Below are 18,213 nucleotides of genomic sequence, written 5' to 3' on the forward strand. Positions count from 1 at the left end.
ATTTCAGTGCCACTCCCGAAAATCTCCCCGGGCATCCATTCTCCCGAATTCCACCCAGACAACAATATTGGGGGTGTGCCTTTAGCGTCCTCTACAACCTGTCGTCACGTCCTCCATACAAACAGCGTGCCGGATTTTACACACACATAAGTGAATCCAACGCATACTTGATCAACAGCCATACAGGTCACACTGAGGGTGGCCGTATAAACAACTTTAACACTGTTACAAATATGCGCCACACTGTGAACCCACGCCAAACAAGAATGACAAACATATTTCGGGAGAACATCCGCACCGTAACACCACATAAACACAACAGAACAAATACCCAGAACCCCTTGCAGCACTAACTCTTCCGGGACGCTACAATATACACCCCCCGCTACCACCAAAACCCGCCCCCCAAGTTAATTTTGATATTTACCTCAGAAGGCTGCAAATAGAAAAGAGGCATTACATTTTTTTTTAATATGCCATTGAGGTTTTTTCGTTTGTTTTTTGAAAGTAGATTTTGCACTATTAAGTTATATAAGCGTTGCTTGTTCCATATTCAGTGTTAAAAGCAAATCAGTGTAGCAAACTGAGCAATAATTAACATTTTTATTCATGCACTCTCTTGCTTCTTCAAGGCTTGAATGTTTGATTCATTCATTGTTATTTTATTTTCAAATTTATTATTAGCCTGTGGTAAAAGTTTATTTTGATATTTACCTCAGAAGGCTGCAATTAGAAAATAGGCATTCAGTTTTTATTTAAATTTTATTTGATATGCCATTGATATTTTTTAATTATTATTAATATTTGAAACTGGATTTTGCATGTCACTATAAAGTTATATAAGCCTTGCTTATTCAATATTCAATGCAAAACGTGTTTGGGTCCCTATTAAAAGGTTAATTTGTTCAACCTTGGCCCGCGACTTTGCTCAGTTTTAAATTTTGGCCCACTCTGTATTTAAGTTTGACACCCCTGCTTTAAGGTAATAATGTTTTATAATCATGCTGTATGAAAATGTCATCCAAAGGAACACTAAACCAGATTTAGTTTTTGGAAACATATTAGTTTTAACTAAGGATGGATACCATACAGAATCACAGTACTATTAATGCCAGGATAACAAATGTTTCATTTTTCAAGAAAATTAATTTTCTCTTTTACCAATATTTGAGTAAACATGATTTTTATTGGCCAAAGCTTAAAAATCACATAGGCATCTTCAGAATGGATCCGACTATCATTTAAAAAGGTTTCCCTTTAGGTGACCTGTTTTTTTGTCCCCATACCGTCAGAGGTCCCCTAAAGGTGACTGTGTAAACAGAGCGATGCATACTTGCCAACACTCCCGATTTTCCCGGGAGACTCCCGAATTTCAGTGCCCCTCCCGAAAATCTCCCGGGGCAACCATTCTCCCGAATTCCACCCAGACAACAATATTGGGGGCGTGCCTTAAAGGCACTGCCTTTAGCGTCCTCTACAAACTGTCGTCACGTCCTTCATACAAACAGCGTGCCGGCCCAGTCACATAATATATGCGGCTTTTACACACACATAAGTGAATGCAAGGCATACTTCATCAACAGCAATACAGGTTACAATAAGGGTGGCCGTATAAACAACTTTAACACTGTTACAAATATGCCCCGCACTGTGAACCCACACCAAACAAGAATGACAAACACATTTCGGGAAAACATCTGCACCGTAACACAACAGAACAAATACCCAGAACCCCTTGCAGCACTAACTCTTCCGGGACGCTACAATATACACCCCCTCTACCACCAAACCCCCCCCCCCCCCCCCCCCCGAATTCGGAGGTCTCAAGTATGGAGCGATGTCCCCATTAAGTAAGCATTGCCAGAAGACACACACACACAAGCAAAAAAAAAAAAAAAAAAAACATTTCACAACCACTTTGACTTCCTGGCTGTGATCCATGTTTGCTCATGTAAAGACACTTTCATATAAAGCTAATGGCAGGAAAAAGAAGTGTTTCCATACTTCCTGCCATAATAATCAGATGAAAGGAAGGCTTGTATAATTTCACTGACATTGTCCTATATTGTTTATATATCGTTTAAATCAACCACAAATAGGTTTATTGATGAAAACACATTTTTTAATTTTTGTTTTCTAAAATCTTTATGTGTTGTATTCTGAGTCTAATCAAAATTATTGGCAAAATCACAAAATGAATTCAATGCCATTGAGAAATCTTCAAGTAAAAACGTATCGACATCATTATCGGTATCGCCAATACTGGCCCTGAATTTACTTGGTATCCAAGCAATACCAAAGATTTGTACAGTAATTTCAACCATCTCTAAACTATTGCAGCACGGGTGGGTTGCAGCTGTGTTACCCAGCATGCCTTGAGGCACCTTATGAATAATTACGTCACTGTAACAGTAACCGTGACTGCCGTTTTGTACGATACTGGTCCAGTCTGTTTATCTTCTTTGACCATTTCCTGTTGGACTCGAGATGTACACTGACTACTTTAAGGGGAACCCACATTTCATTGCCATTGTTCTGTCACCCAAGAGTGGCTGCTATATGTTACGGCGTGTGTTTCAAAACAATTGTTCCCATCAATCTGTTACAGGTACAAACAGTTCCCCCATAAAGAATGTTTTTTAGATATTTGTCTGCCAGCAGCTTTGACCATCTGTTTATATTCGGGCATCCTCTTCCGGCTCACCTCCTATTTCTCAGTCAGTGGGAAGTGTGACCCGAATGTGTGTGTGAAGCAGATGGAAAATTTCAATGAGCTGGAAAATCCACATCACCAGAAGGCTTTCCTGGCAGTGCAGAGGTTGGTGCAACAGCGCCCCCGTGTGGACGCGTCTTACACAGCCAATACATATACTTGCTCGATGAGGAAAATGTTGGAATTAACTTTTTGCCGCGCGACAGAACGTCAAGTTTGTTGTTATAAATGATAAATAAATAAATGGGTTGTACTTGTATAGCGCTTTTCTACCTTCAAGGTACTCAAAGCGCTTTGACACTACTTCCACATTTACCCATTCACACACACATTCACACACTGATGGAGGGAGCTGCCATGCAAGGCGCTAACCAGCACCCATCAGGAGCAAGGGTGAAGTGTCTTGCTCAGGACACAACGGACATGACGAGGTTGGTACTAGGTGGGGATTGAACCAGGGACCCTCGGGTCGCGCACGGCCACTTTTCCACTGCGCCACGCCGTCCCTTTTTTGTTCTTCGAAGAAAAAAAAAAAACAAATTGGATTAGTTTTTTGGTATATTTGTTTGGGTTGGTTGTTAAATTAGTCACTTACTAATTAGTTCCACTTTTAAATTGTAGGAGGAGTACAAGAGCGAAAACAGCTATGAACAACACTAACATTTATAATACTGCATTTTTCGGACTATAAGTCGCAGTTTTTTTCATAGTTTGTCCGGGGGTGCGACCTATACTCAGGAGCGACTTATGTGTGAAATTATTAACACATTACCGTAAAATATCAAATAATATTATTTAGCTCATTCAGGTAAGAGACTAGACGTATAAGATTTCATGGGATTTAGCGATTAGGAGTGACAGATTGTTTGGTAAACGTATAGCATGTTCTATATGTTATAGTTATTTGAATGACTCTTACCATAATATGTTACGTTAACATACCAGGCACGTTCTCAGTTGGTTATTTATGCGTTATATAACGTACACTTATTCAGCCTGATCACTATTCTTTATTTATTTTAAATTGCCTTTCAAATGTCTATTCTTGGTGTTGGGTTTTAGCAAATAAAATTCCCCAAAAAATGCGAATTATACTCCAGTGCGACTTATGTTTTTTTCCTTCTTTATTATGCATTTTCGGCCGGTGCGATTTATACTCCGGAGCAATTTATAATCCGGAAAATACGGTACTGAAAAAAGGAAAATAATCACACTGCTCCCCTTTAATAAAAATACAGTAACCTGTCATTTCCCACCAAGCAACGCTAACTAATACGTTGCTGTGGTGCTCACGGCGTGTGTAAAAACTCCATAAGACTTCCTGGCACTCACAAGGGATTTAATGGAAAACCCAAAAAAAGATGTTTGTGTATAAAAACCAATCACTTTATTACAATTAGGCTGAAAAAAACCCCCAATGAAAACACGACTACTTTACAAGTACAAATGGTCTTTTTCACTTATATTTACATTTTTTTCTTTGACATTAATTAAAAAAAACAAAAACGAAATACGAACATGTTTACAGTGTATTTTTCTGGAATAAAAAACAAATGACTAAAGTAACTATATTAACGTGCACTATTCTCCATTCATGATCTCAAGACAACAAAGGAATTTGACATGCGACTATTTAAGAATACAGCTCGAAATCAACACACCTCAGATTTGCGCTATGTTCTCTCGCGTCATGTTGGGGACTCGCCGAGGGGTCGTGCTTAGTTTTTTAACATTGAACATTTCAACAATTGAAGAGCAAAATTAGAATCTCACCAGGGTGGACTTCCTGTCGGCATGACGCTGAAGCATCAGGATGCGTCTGATGAACGCCATCATGTTGAGTGTGGGATTAGAAGGAGGAAGAGAAGCCTTTGATAGATTCTGTATTGACGGTTGTTGACGTTGGGATCCAAAACAGTACAGTACGCTACAATCATAATTTACAATATTAATAATCGTGTGTACGTGTGCGTACTGCAGGAAAATACTTATTTAACTCGCTTTAGTGTGTTCCTCCTAACTGCTCCCCCCGCTGGGTTTGGCAGGGTTTTTTGTCCTTATGCCGCCCTGGCGAGCTTGGCTCTTGTTGGGCTGCTGCTGCTGAGCGGGCTGCGGCGCCGAGGAATCTGTGGCCGCCGAAGATGGAAGTTTCTGGGCCTGGCTGTGGGTGGGTGGAGTCTGAATCTGCGGAGAGGAGGCTGCAGTCACCACCTGCTGCTGGATGATCTTCTGCTGGACAACCTGAACCGTCGTGGTGCCGGCGGGAATCATCTGCACCTGAGCGGGAGCCGACGTGGCCGTCTGGGTTAGGGTCACCGTCTGAGGTTGTGATTGGATCTGATGGAGGGGGGGGGGAGAGAGACTAATATGTTTATTGTGATTCTTTCCACTGCATTGTTGTGTGATGACACATTCATTCATGGATTCAGTAGAATGTAGGCCACGCCTTCCAGACACTTAATTGAAGGCCCTACCTGCTGCGGAGAAGACACAATTTGCTGAATGTTAGTCACAGTGGGCTGCTGCTGCACTATTTGGGGGACTTTTGCCACCTGACAAAAATAATAAATACTTAAAAAATGCCACAAGGTATTCCAAACAGTTTGTTCAAACAAATCACCTGAATTTGCTGAGCTCCTGTGGGCTTCTGAGTCTGGGCGATGGACGTGGTGAAGAACTGGGTCTTGATCCCTGGCTGAAGTTGGGTTGTGGTAGCGTAGGTCACCTTCTGCTGCTGCTGACAGGGCTGGGCTGCCTGCACTGTCACCTGCTGGGTGCCCATCTGAAGACATTGGAAAAAGAAAGTGAATGCACATATTCGCACCAATGTTAGACAACCTTCATTTTCAAGACCCCTTTTTAGGTAAGATACAAATATTTTTATGCCATCTATTCAATACCAGTGAAATAACGAGTAGAATACAATACAAAGGATATCCTATTGCGTAACTCATCGACAGTAGTTGGATGAATCTGCTTCATTGATCACTCATAAAATTTGCATTAGAACTTCCCTGTTTGCTAGCTTGCCAAACCTAAGATTTTTTTTTGAGCGGGTTTGTGTTACAAGTGCATTTCTCCAAGTCACAATGGGTATGTGTGTTTTACATAAAAAACTGATTTAAAGATGCGCCGTTTTGTGAGCGGTCTTATTTACGAGCCTCCACTTCAACTGTATCTTCTCCCCGTCAGCCATGTTGTAGTTTTTAGAGCTTCCTTATGGAGTCCACTGACAAATATACATTTGAACATTTAAAAAAAAAAAAAATACTTTGTATCAGAAATAGCAACATTGGAGAATGCATGTGCATGTACAGTCTGACCCACAACTAGAGGGTAGCGAAAAAAAAGAAACTTATTGACTACGGACCGGCGCAAAGCTCTTTGGGTAAAACTTTACCATATATGGAGATATTCACACACATTACACTTGGGAAAAATGTCACTAATTGTACAAATTTCATTTCTTTGGAGAAAGTATGAAGGAAGGCAAGATTGTCTAAAAAAATATGTCTGCCATGCCTCCATGGTTTGATTTCCAATTTTTCGGGACTTATGCAGATACGAAATAAAACAAGTACCAATAGGTAAAAAAGTGGGTTTTGCATAATACAGTGGTTCTTAACCTGGGTTAGATCGAACCCTAGGGGTTCAGTGAGTCGGTCTCAGGGGTTCGGCGGAGGTCAAAACACACCCGACTCATCGTGTAAATACAAACTTCTCCCTATCGGCGTATTACGGATACGGCAACAGCTGACTGATTTGCAGGTGTGTAATTTGTTGTGATTTTATGCACTGTGTTGGTTTTGTTGTTTGAACAAGGTGATGCACCAGTAAAAAAAACATGGTAACACTTTATTATGGGGAACATATTCATCATTAATTAGTTGCTTATTAACATGCAAATTAGTAACATATTGGCTCTTAACTAGTCATTATTAAGTACTTATTAATGCCTTATTCGGCATGGCCTTATTATGACCCTGACCCTAACCAAATAACACTAAATTAAGTCTTTATTACTTAGAATATGTTCTCCTAGTGTCCAAATAACTCTAAATTAAGTCTTTGTTACTTAGAATATGTTCCCCATACTAAAGTGTTACCAAAAACATATAATCTTGTCTTTTTATTTTAATTTTATTTTTCACTAAAGAAGGGTTCGGTGAATGCGCATATGAAACTGCTGGGGCTTGGTACCTCCAACAAGGTTAAGAACCACTGGCATAACAAGTACCCTTTAATCTACTTGCTAGTTTGCAGTTAATATCTCGTTACTTTGCACTAAATGATAATATAAATACATTTAATAAAGTCAAATACAAATAAGGCAACAAGAGAAGTATCCTACACTTCTCTTTTGTAAAGTAAATCTGAACAGCCGACATGGGCATCTACATCAACTATATGATTTGCCTGAGAAGCTGGACAGGACACAAAAAAATAAAAAAAATAAAAAAATAAAATAAAAAAAATATCTCGTTACTTTCTGTTGTAACATGTTCAATCTACACTTCTGTTAAAATGCACTAAGTAATTATTCTTCTGTTTGGATACTTTACATTGGTTTTGGGCTATACAGTACATGCACTTTTTCCACTTTTTGTAATGTTACAGCCTTATTCCAAAATGGAATAAACACATTTTTGTCCTCGATATTCTACAGACAATACCCCATAATGACTATGTGAAACATTTTTTTTATTTTTTATTTTATATTTATTAAAAGTAAAAAAATCACATGTGCATAAGTAGTCATAACATTTGCTCAAAACTTTGTTGATGCACCTTTGGCAGCAATTACATTCATCTTAGTCTAGTCAGAGAGGTGACCAAGAGCCCAAAGGTCACTCTGTCAGAGCTACAACATTCCTCTGTGGAGAGAGGAGAACCTCCCAGAAGGACAACACTCTCTGTAGCAATCCACCAATCAGGCCTGTATGGTATAGTGGTCAGACGGAAGCTATTTCTAAATACAATTTTGCTAAAACACACCAGAAAGATTCTCAGATAATGAGAAACTAAATTCTCTGATTGAACTCTTTGACGTGAATGCCAGGTGTAATGTTCGGAGGAAACCACGTATCGCTCATCACCAGGCCACTAACATCCCTAGGTGTACAGCTCTGGTAGTGGGTACATTCGCACCCACCTGCACACATGTACTTCAAAATGTAACAATCAAAATAAATATGACTTTTTTTTTGTTTACTAGGGCATGCATATATAATATGTATTAGTTTGACCATTTAAAATCAACTATAATAAAAAGGAGATGCTTGGAAATAGCATAAAAATGTCCCCAAAACTTGGAAAAACGCGATTCATAGCGTTACTTTTTGGTGTAACCATCATGAGCGTTCTGTTCAGGTATATTTCTTTTATATTTTGATAAATCATCATATTTATGTATTACCAAATTTAAATAGGTATTGATCAATCTTTAAGCTGTGTGTATTTGATTTCAGTTTGCTTTTGACATCTTATTTAGAATGTTGTTGAAACTTTGTGTTGCGCTCATGATGGCGTAACCAAACTAGATTTCATTTAATGATATTATTTTGAATATTTATTCCCTTTTTTACATTTAGTATATTTAAATATTCATTTACAAACATTGAATACATTTCAAATATCAATGAAATGTGATTGCCTTCATCTTATAGGGTAATGGTTAGTTACACAAAGTCATGAGCGTAACACTAAGCTTCATCACTTTGACTTGTAATATCTCTAATTCTTGTGGTGTTTTAAGCTTTTTTCTTTTTGGAACATGTACTATACATATAATACAATAAAGTCCCATATAAAATTATGTTTCTAGCAATACTTTAATTTTGCCTTTGAAAGTAACACTCCAATGTCCATTAGTGGAGCTGTACACACAGTGAAGCATGGTGGTGGCAGTATCATGCTGCAGGAATGTTTTTAAGCGGCAGGAACTGGGAGAGTAGTCAGGATAGAGGGAAAGATGAATGCAGAAATGTACAGTGATTCTTAGAGCCCAAAAAAAGTCTGCAGGCTTTAGAGCGTTTACTATTCGGGCTCCAGTACTCTGGAATGCCCTACCGGTAACAGTTAAAGTTAAAGTGCAAATGTTTGTCACACACGCGCTTGGTGCGGTGAAATTATCCTCTGCATTTGACCCATCCCTACAGGGGAGCAGTGAGCAGCAGCGGTTGCCGCGCCCGGGAATCATTTGGTGATTTAACCCCCAATTCCAACCCTTGATGCTGAGTGCCAAGCACGGAGGTAATGGGTCCCATTTTTATAGTCTTTGGTATGACTCGGCCAGGGGTTTGAACTCACAACCTACCGATCTCAGGGCAGACACTTTAAACGCAAGGCCACTGAGCAGGTTAGAGATGCTACCTCAGTAAAAGCATTTAAGTCCCATCTTAAATAAATAGACCCCTTTTTAGACTAGTTGATCTGCTGTCTCTCTTTTCTGCTCTGCCCCTCTGTCCTGTGTGGAGAGGTTATCAGGTGACCACGAATTAGCCTCCACGGAGGACGCGCGAGCTGTGCAAAGTCGGGACCCAGGATTTTCCATTCCTTATGCGTCCGTCTGTGACGTCTCTGTGCCCCGACGTGTCTACATGCAAGAGCCCTGCTGGCCCCACTATGGACTGGACTCTCACATTATTAAACGTATCCACTCGGCATCCATTGCACCGGTCACCCAGGGGGCATCCCTACATCTGCAGTCCCTTACAAGGTTTCTCGTTGTTCCCATTGGGTTAAGTTTTTCTTGCCCTGATGTGGGACCTGAGCCGAGAATGTCGTTGTGGCCTGTGCAGCCCTATGAGACGTTTGTGATTAAGGGCTATATAACTTTGATTGATTGATTGATTGATTGATGCAGCGGCATTCCCGGATGAAAACCAACGTTTCCCATCCAACATGATGGAGCCTGAGAGGTGCTGCAAAGAGAAATGGGTGAAACTGCGCAGAGATAGGTGTGTGGCATCATATTCAAAAAGCTGTAATTGCTGCCAAAAGGGCATAAACAAAGTATTGAGCACATGCTGTGAATACTTATGTACATGTGATTTTTTTTTAGTTTTAGTACATTTGTAAAATTAAAAATTAAAAAAATAGTCACATTACCATTATGGGGGTCTCTAGAATTTTGAGGACAGAAATAAATGTATACCATTTTGGAAAAAGGCTGTAACATAACAAAATATGGAAAAAAATAAAGCCCTGAGAATACTTTCCGGGTGCACTTTACTACAATTTTGGGTATAAGAGCAGTATTGGTCATACCAATGTTCATATTTAAAATTGTTCAGGATTATTAAATAATACAAATGTTTATCCCAATTATAATCTGACAATTACACAGGTTGCCAGAGTAACAATATCAATTAATATTGAAATAATATTTCCTTAATCCTTTTTATTAAATACGAATATTTTTTTCAGGCAAATCCCCATTTCGGCTGTACAGATATCTACTTTACAAAAGAGAAGTGTGGGATACTTCTCTTGTTGCTTTATTTGTATTTGACTTTATTAAATAGATTTATATTATTATTTGGCTCAGCCGGAATGGTGCAAGAGAGGATAGAAAGAGAAAAAAAAGGAAGACTGAGGGGGAAATTGCGAGGACAAGACGGGGATCGTGAAGTAAATAACACAAATAACAATGAACATTAAAATAAGAATATTTATAATAAAGTCAATAGTGCAAAATAACTAATACCAACTAATAACTTGTTGCTCTTTTTTCCCCAGAGTTTGTAAACAATAACAAAATCAATAAAAAAAATATTTAGCGGTAATGAAAAACAGATCTAATCATTGTTTGTGTCGACCATATATTTCATTTACACCACATATTTATATCCATCTGCGCACCCGTTTACATTCAAGAGCTCTAGTTTAACAGATTAGCTATGCTTTGTTTGTATCCTCCTACGATGTGTAGTAGCATGCTTAGCTATTCCTTGTCCTTCGATCCTCCAGTGACAATGATACTTGTAAGAAACAGTTGTGTGCTGCCATGAAAGCAAGGATACATTTTTTTAGAAGGTGCAATGTGGAGGAACATAAGCCGCTAGCTCACTAGTGGTCACAATACATTACGTTGTGGACACGTTTGTCTCTGTAAAATTTGCAGGACACGGCTAGAATGTGTCATGAACATGCATTATCACAAAAAAAACGGTAGTGTTAAAAGCTCTATCGTTGGCCAAATGTATATCGTTTATATGGTCTACATCGCGCAACCCTAGTGAGAAGTCGTTTGGTGCCACCTGCATGTATAACTTCTAGCTCTAAAAGTGAAAAAAACATTCTATCTGGGTCAATACATTATTCATGAAAAATAATGATTTTCTACCTTTACCTTCTGCTGCACTGTGGCCTGTCCTTGTTGCGATTGTCCTGCCTTCTGTTGGGCTGCAGCTGCCGCCTGAACGGCCGCCTGCTGCTTCTTCATCTGAAGCAGCTGCTGCACTTGCATTTGTGGGAAGGACGGGGTCAGCACAGGACCACCTGAAAAGAGAAGACACAATGATGATGTGGAAATGATGGGACATATGGCTACAGCATCTAATGCAAGCATGTAAGATGATGGGAGTTACAATAATTTTGAAAGAAGCTTTAGTAACACACCCGTTTTCTGGGCCTGGCCAATAGCCACACTAATGCCAGCTACAGTGACGGGCAGTGTGGTGACACCAGAGACCACAGGAGGCTTGGTGAGGGTCACCTGGGCCGTCTGACCTGCCTGTGCCTGAATCTGGCCTTGGGTGGGTACTCGGGTCTGCAACAATGAATTAAATATACCAATTTAGTCACATGATCATACAAAGAGGACAACGCTTAGCAAGAAAAGTTGGAATACACTGAAAGTTTACAGAAGCAAAAATGTATAGAATTGAAAAGTCTACATTTGAGTCATACCAGTCTGGCCACTGTTGTACCCGTCAAGACAGTTCCAGGTCTCGGCGCTGCCACGGCTGCTAGCTGAGGATTAGCTTGGACCGCTTGTGACGGCTGCACTTGGACTGCCTGCTGGGCTCCTGCAGCCTGTTGGCCCTGAGCAGCAGCCACAGCTGCAGCAACCTGCTGATGTTGCTGCAATTTATGTTTGTGCATCTTTAACAACTCCTGCGAACACAAATCACCCTGATTATCACTCGTATTTTTTGCAAAATAGAATGATACATCGGTTTACAAGAACCTCACCTAACACATTTTTTGAGATACGGGCCGTCTCTCGGCTAATTTCTTACTTTAAGTTGTAAGCAAAAATTGGAGTTACGAGCCAGCTTCAGATACCTTGCCACCACTAGTTGGTGTATAGCAAATGTGAACGCTGTAAGATCCAACCAACTTCCGGTGTCGGATATTTATTTACCTAACAGCTAGCAAGATATAACTTTGTTTTTCCAACAATAGAAGTGAATAAAGGGAGCGTCAAAAACAGTGCTGTGAAAAAGGGGATGATATTCATTGAATTAAATAAATAAATCATACATTTGATCAAGGTGTGTGTGTGTAACAGACTTGGCAAAGCAGTGTACAATCTGCACCGTATTGAAGCAGAAGGAGCTGATAACGCCAGTTAAGGACAGTTAATCAGAGGACATGTATTCATGCAAATATGGAGAAGCAGCTGGCAACTTGTTTTACCATGTAATAATAATGTACAGCATTTACAGAGGAGTACGGTATCTACTAGCTTCTCTGTCAAACACACCAACAGTTTCTCCATATTTTCATGATTTGTCACCCCTGTTTAAAAAATATTTTAACATCCTTGGTTGGCATTATAGCCTCTATTGACTCATTTTACTTCAGTTAGATGCACTCGCAATGCTACATTCAAACTGCTTTGCCAAATCTGCTACCGGTACATGTAATACCTCGTCATGTTTTTGATGATTTCTTTAATTCAATGAATATACCGGTAATCCACTACTACTTCTTTACAGCAATGCCATTCACACTCACTCTTTGTTCCCATGGTTGGAAAAAACTAAGTTATGTCTTGCTAGCTATGAGCTAATGCTAAGGAGTGTGACGCTGGATGTTTTGGCTGGATCTTACAGGGATCACTGTGAAATTCACTACACCAACTAGTGTAGTAAAAGGCTTGTCATCCAAATTGTTGCTCAAAGCCTAAAGAATAAGCTGAGAGACAACTTGTGTCCCAAAAACGTAAGCTTGTGAGCCAAGGTACAACTACCTGTATTTTGGAGTTGTTTTGGTACAATCCATTGCATTGTTTTTGATACAATATTTATTATCTACAAGTGTTTTTTTCTTATTAAAAGCATGTTTCATGTTAAAATTGTGGTGTTTGGGGCACCCAGCATGGAAGAATGGAATTTCAACCAATTTCATTGGGGAACATTGATTTGGCATACAAGTACCGTATTTTTCGGATTATAAATCGATTTTTTTCATAGTTTGGGCGACTTATACTCTGGAGCGATTTATGTGTGAAATTATAAACACATTACCATAAAATATCAAATAATATTATTTATCTCATTCACGTAAGAGACTAGACCTATATCAGCAATCGTCACACACACACACGTCAACCAATAAAAATTTGGCGGGGGCGGGTCATGGCAGAAGTGCATTTTGAAAAAAAAGATGCTACCTGCTACTATTTCCGTACCTATGAAAATGTATCATTTCAACATTGGCGGTAACTTATAAAAACTGAGAAGGGCTTTAAGGCAGTCCTGCGCAACCTGTGGGAGCAGTGGATGATGGATGGAGAGCACAGCTTCACGGCAACCGGGAGAATGCGCCATGCAACTTTTCTGAATGTCTTTGGATGGATCGACAAAGCATGGGCTTCAGTGACAACCGAAACCATCCTGTCCGGATTCAGCAAGGCTAGAATAATTGGAACTCCAACTGACGATGACTCTGACGTAAGCGACGTACCGATAGAAGAGGAAGCGGCGCATTGTCTACCTAAGGAGTTGCCAGAGTTGTTTAGAAGCGACACCGACGAAGATTTCATCGGATCTTGAGATTAGGAGTGACAGATTGGTAAACGTATAGCATGTTCTATATGTTATAGTTATTTGAATGACTCTTACCATAATATGTTACGTTAACATACCAGGCACGTTCTCAGTTGGTTATTTATGAGTCATATAACGTACACTTATTCAGCCTGTTGTTCACTATTCTTTATTTATTTGAAATTGCCTTTCAAATGTCTATTCTTGGTGTTGGGTTTTATCAAATAAATTTCCCCAAAAAATGCGACTTATACTTTAGTGCGGCTTATACATGTTTTTTTCCTTCTTTATTATGCATTTTCGGCCGGTGCGACTTATACCGGAGCGATTTATAATCCGAAAAATACGGTATTTTAAGTAAGGAGCGCCGTCACATGGGTCAAGGTACCCATTTACATGTTACTTTATCAAAAGCATCTCCATTTATCGGCTTACCCCATTAGCTTCGGTGTTAGGATGTTAGTTTTTACCTGGGGTTTGCTTACAGCTTTGATCTGAGGAGAAGCCGCCTGCTGCTGCTGTTGTAGTTGCTGTTGCCGAAGCATCTGCAGGTGGGCTGGGGTGAGGGCTTTTCCTTGTGCCAGTTGCATTCCTGTAGCTTGACAGAGTGTAGCACATTCAGACTACAGAATACTTACAAGATAAAACCAATGCCAATATTCACTTTATTACCTGATGTTACTTGAGTAACAAGTGGTCGAGTCTGAGCTTGGACTGGGCTCAGAGTGGTTGAAACGACTGCCGATGCGGTCACTGGGGTAACCGATCGTACGCCCTGCCCTGTAGCTATGGCAACCACTTCGGCAGGGGTAGCAGAAGCCGTAACGGCTCTTTGTTGTGCATGGACCACCTGTGCTCCAGCAGCAGGACCAGCGGGCTGATGGAACAACAGACATTGCTAGTTAAAATCCCTCTAGTCCACAGGTTGTCTGCATGCTGTTTAAAGGTGATTATGTGCGTCACAATTTCTCTTAGCCAGTGGGAAGATGAGCTAAGTGACATATGAACATGACTTACAGGCAGGGAGCCTGGTATGACTGGAGATGCCAGGCGTTTGTTGGCCTGGAAGGGGCTTGGAGGCACTCCAGCCACTGTGTTCACAATCACATTCCCCCCGACAGCGGCTGTTAGACAACATCAAGGGAAATGAATCAATTACCGTATTTTCCGCACCATAAGGCGCCCTGGGTTAAAAGCCGCGCCTTCAATGAACGGCATATTTCAAAACTTTGTCCACCTATAAGCCGCCCAGGTGTTGTAAGCCGCATCTAACTGCGCTAAAGGAATGTCAAAAAAACAGTCAGATAGGTCAGTCAAACTTTAATAATATATTAAAAACCAGCGTTCTAACAACTCTGTTCACCCCCAAAATGTACGCAAATGTGCAATCACAAACATAGTAAAATTCAAAATAGTGCAGAGCAATAGCAACATAATGTTGCTCAAACGTTAATGTCACAACACACAAAATAAACATAACGCTCACTTTCTGAAGTTATTCTTCATTCATAAATCCCTCGAATTATTCTCCTTCGTTGTCCGAATTGAAAAGTTGGGCGAATGTGGGATCCAAAATGTCGTCTGGCGCTGTCTCCCTGTCTTGGTGAACGTCACGTGTGTTCGCCTTCTGTCATCCACTGTTCCCACGCAGTTAGCAGTCTAGCTTCGAATGCCCTGTTGACACCAATATCTAGCGGCTGGAGGTCTTTTGTCAATCCACCCGGAATGACGGCGAGTATTGAATTAAGCGCGTAAGCGTGTCTCTTAATGTGATGTTATGAGCTAGCAAATATAACAACTACACTACCCAGCATGCAACGATAGTGACGAGCATGCGCGGTAGCCCTGAGAAGCGTTGTTGTATGTGCTGGCAGTTAGAATGTGGCTATGAGCACGCTGTGAGTAAACGTTGAGAACTCAGTTAACACGCCTCGTCTGCATTATTTATAATTAGACAGACAACACACTTAATAGGAGCCATTTTGGGGTCTTTACATAAACACACAAATGGAAATGAAACGTCACATATCCCAGCATGCACCGCGCGCTTCTTCTACGGGGAAAAAAGATGGCGGCTGTTTACCGAAGTTGCGAGACCGAAATTTATGAAAATGAATCTTAATATTTATCCATATATAAAGCGCACCGGGTTATAAGGCGCACTGTCAGCTTTTGAGAAAATTTGTGGTTTTTAGGTGCGCCTTATAGTGCGGAAATACAGGAAAAGGCACGAATACTTTGATATAAAACACGTGTCTACACACCAGCCTGGATGGTTGTGCCGACAGTAGCATTTTTGATGGCTCCAGCCTGAAAAACAGGAGGCGTATGTAAAGGCAGCTGCATGTTTTGGATGGCCAAATGCATATGGTGGTTTGATTCTCACCAGGACAGCTGCATTAGGGACAGCAGTGGCTCCAGCCACTGCAGCAGCCTGAGGGACCTGAGCCTGGGCAGCAGCAGGGGTCTGGGACAGGTTAGACGCAGTTTGGGCCTGGGGAGCACCAGCCTGCTGCTGCTGTGCCAACTGCTGAGCTTTCTGCTGCTCCGCCAAGGCCTACATGCCAATACAGACATACGCAATGGCTAAAAATGAAATACGACCAAACCAACTGTACTTTGATACAGTACTCGTACAAAATGATGATACTGTACACACCTAATGTTTAACATCAATATATTAGGTTGAATAGCTGCTATGCTTTGAAGCAATGTAGGCATGATGGACCAGTAAGCAAAGGGGAAAATGTATTCATGCCCAATAGGTTTGTTGTACATGAATGGCTAGAGGAAGTAAGTAGGGTGATAAATAACTTGTATTAAAAGGTGAAAAAAAGCAAATACATTTTCCTAACAATTGATCAAAGAAATTTGTTGGACTGTCCAACATTATCATCACAATCACCTTTTTCTCTTTGGCAATCCTCTCAGCACGCTGAGAAGCTACCTGAATTGGGGGTAGGGGCTTGTCGTAGCTTATCCCACTGTGGACAACAGACATTTCTTACATTTTTGTTCAGTGTTAGATTCTACACAACAAGAGGGCAAATACAACATAACATTCAGTGTACCTTTCTGCCAAGACAGAGGCATGTTTGGGATTCTTCTGGAATGGATTCATGCCTAGCCTGTAAGAAGTGCAAATTTGAAGACGTTCAAAGATACACAGAAAATTATATAATTTTTTTTGTTGATAGAACCAAGTGCAGCGTTCCCTCGATTTTTTAAGATCCCTCCCGTGGTAAGTGAATTTCCGCGAAATAGAGACGTTATTTTTTTTATAATTATAATATGCATTTAAAGTTTTTATAAGCCAATGTCGACGAATGGTGCGACCAGACCGGCTGGCTCTGTGTCGCCTTGGAAACTCAAAATGCAAGTGTCACGCTTTGCAGAACGCAGACTTTCTTACCTTCGCCAAAAAGGTTATGTTTTGGCCTGGGCTTATTTGTCAGTTTGTTAGCAACATAACTCAACCAGTTATGGACAGATTTAATGTCCAAAAAAACAATAAATTTTTTCTACGATGGGTATGATCAACGCCCCCATCTTGCCATTCCAGGGCAGGTTTCTCGGAGTGTTAGTTTATTTACAGACCCGATTAGGGCTGGGCGATATATCGATATACACGATATATCGCAGGTTTGTCTCTGTGCGATATAGAAAATGACTATATCGTGATATTTGAGTATACGTTCTCACACAGTTGCTTTTAGCTGCTGGCATTACACTACAGGCTCTCCTCGCTCTTTCCTGTCTCTCCTTCTCACAGACAGCAAGCGCAGCTTCTACACACGTCACATACTGTCACGCGCAGCAAAGCGGTAGCAGCATGGCTAACGTTAGCTGTGATGCTAGCGTAGCCGTGTGAGCGGTAATACGAGAGAAAGAAGTTGCGAATCTGGTAACAAATTAAGGAATAATTAATTCCCCCCAAAAATAGCAGGGGGTCCATCGTCTGGCGGTGGTTTGGCTTCAAGTGGGAATATGTCGAACAGACAACCGTAATTTGTCAAGTGTGGGGCGAAAGCGTTGCTATAAAAAGTAGAATTACTGCTTATATGTAGCATCATTTGAAAAGTCACCTGAGAGAGAATGAACAGTGCTTACTCTGCATGTCAACATCTCAGTTCGGTGCCACACGCCCACACCATCAAAATGCCGAGGCAAACATTTCCAGATCAACACCGTATGAAAAAAATAGTGATTTTTTAGTTGTGATTTCCTTCTCTGCATGAAAGTTTTAAATTAGCATATATTAATGCAGTATGAAGAAGGATGTTTTAATGTAGACACATAGAATCATCATACTGCTGTAATTATATGCATTAAGTGTTAATTCAAGGCTAAGGCAAAATATCGAGATATATATCGTGTATCACGATATGGCCTTAAAATATTGCGATATTAAAAAAAGGCCATATCGCCCAGCCCTAGACCCGACCAATGCTGAAAGACCAGAAGAAAACTAAACTCACCAAGGTTTTGTTTGATAACATC

The 18,213-nt window shown here is 40.5% G+C and overlaps 1 protein-coding gene across 11 annotated transcripts in view; it reads right to left on the reverse strand.

The window, feature by feature from the left end:
- Positions 1-4,035: 4,035 nt before the first annotated feature.
- Positions 4,036-18,213, reverse strand: part of ep400 (E1A binding protein p400) — a 39,390-nt gene continuing 25,212 nt past the window's right edge. For 3 of the 11 annotated variants that reach the window (XM_061986051.1, XM_061986049.1, XM_061986060.1), the window contains 13 exons: positions 16,785-16,841; positions 16,619-16,697; positions 16,100-16,270; positions 15,978-16,023; positions 14,731-14,837; positions 14,386-14,590; positions 14,184-14,311; positions 11,627-11,833; positions 11,336-11,486; positions 11,061-11,215; positions 5,334-5,495; positions 5,188-5,265; positions 4,036-5,050 (listed from right to left, as the gene is read on the reverse strand). In XM_061986051.1, the coding sequence (XP_061842035.1) occupies positions 4,730-5,050; positions 5,188-5,265; positions 5,334-5,495; positions 11,061-11,215; positions 11,336-11,486; positions 11,627-11,833; positions 14,184-14,311; positions 14,386-14,590; positions 14,731-14,837; positions 15,978-16,023; positions 16,100-16,270; positions 16,619-16,697; positions 16,785-16,841 (1,867 nt within the window). In that variant the 3' untranslated portion in view covers positions 4,036-4,729. The remainder of the gene's footprint in view (positions 5,051-5,187; positions 5,266-5,333; positions 5,496-11,060; positions 11,216-11,335; positions 11,487-11,626; positions 11,834-14,183; positions 14,312-14,385; positions 14,591-14,730; positions 14,838-15,977; positions 16,024-16,099; positions 16,271-16,618; positions 16,698-16,784; positions 16,842-18,213) is intronic. The other 8 variants (XM_061986054.1, XM_061986052.1, XM_061986058.1 and 5 more) reach the window with 7 other exon arrangements.

The sequence above is a fragment of the Nerophis lumbriciformis genome, linkage group LG12 (genome assembly GCF_033978685.3).
Source record: "Nerophis lumbriciformis linkage group LG12, RoL_Nlum_v2.1, whole genome shotgun sequence".
Classification (NCBI taxonomy): Eukaryota; Metazoa; Chordata; class Actinopteri; order Syngnathiformes; family Syngnathidae; genus Nerophis; species Nerophis lumbriciformis.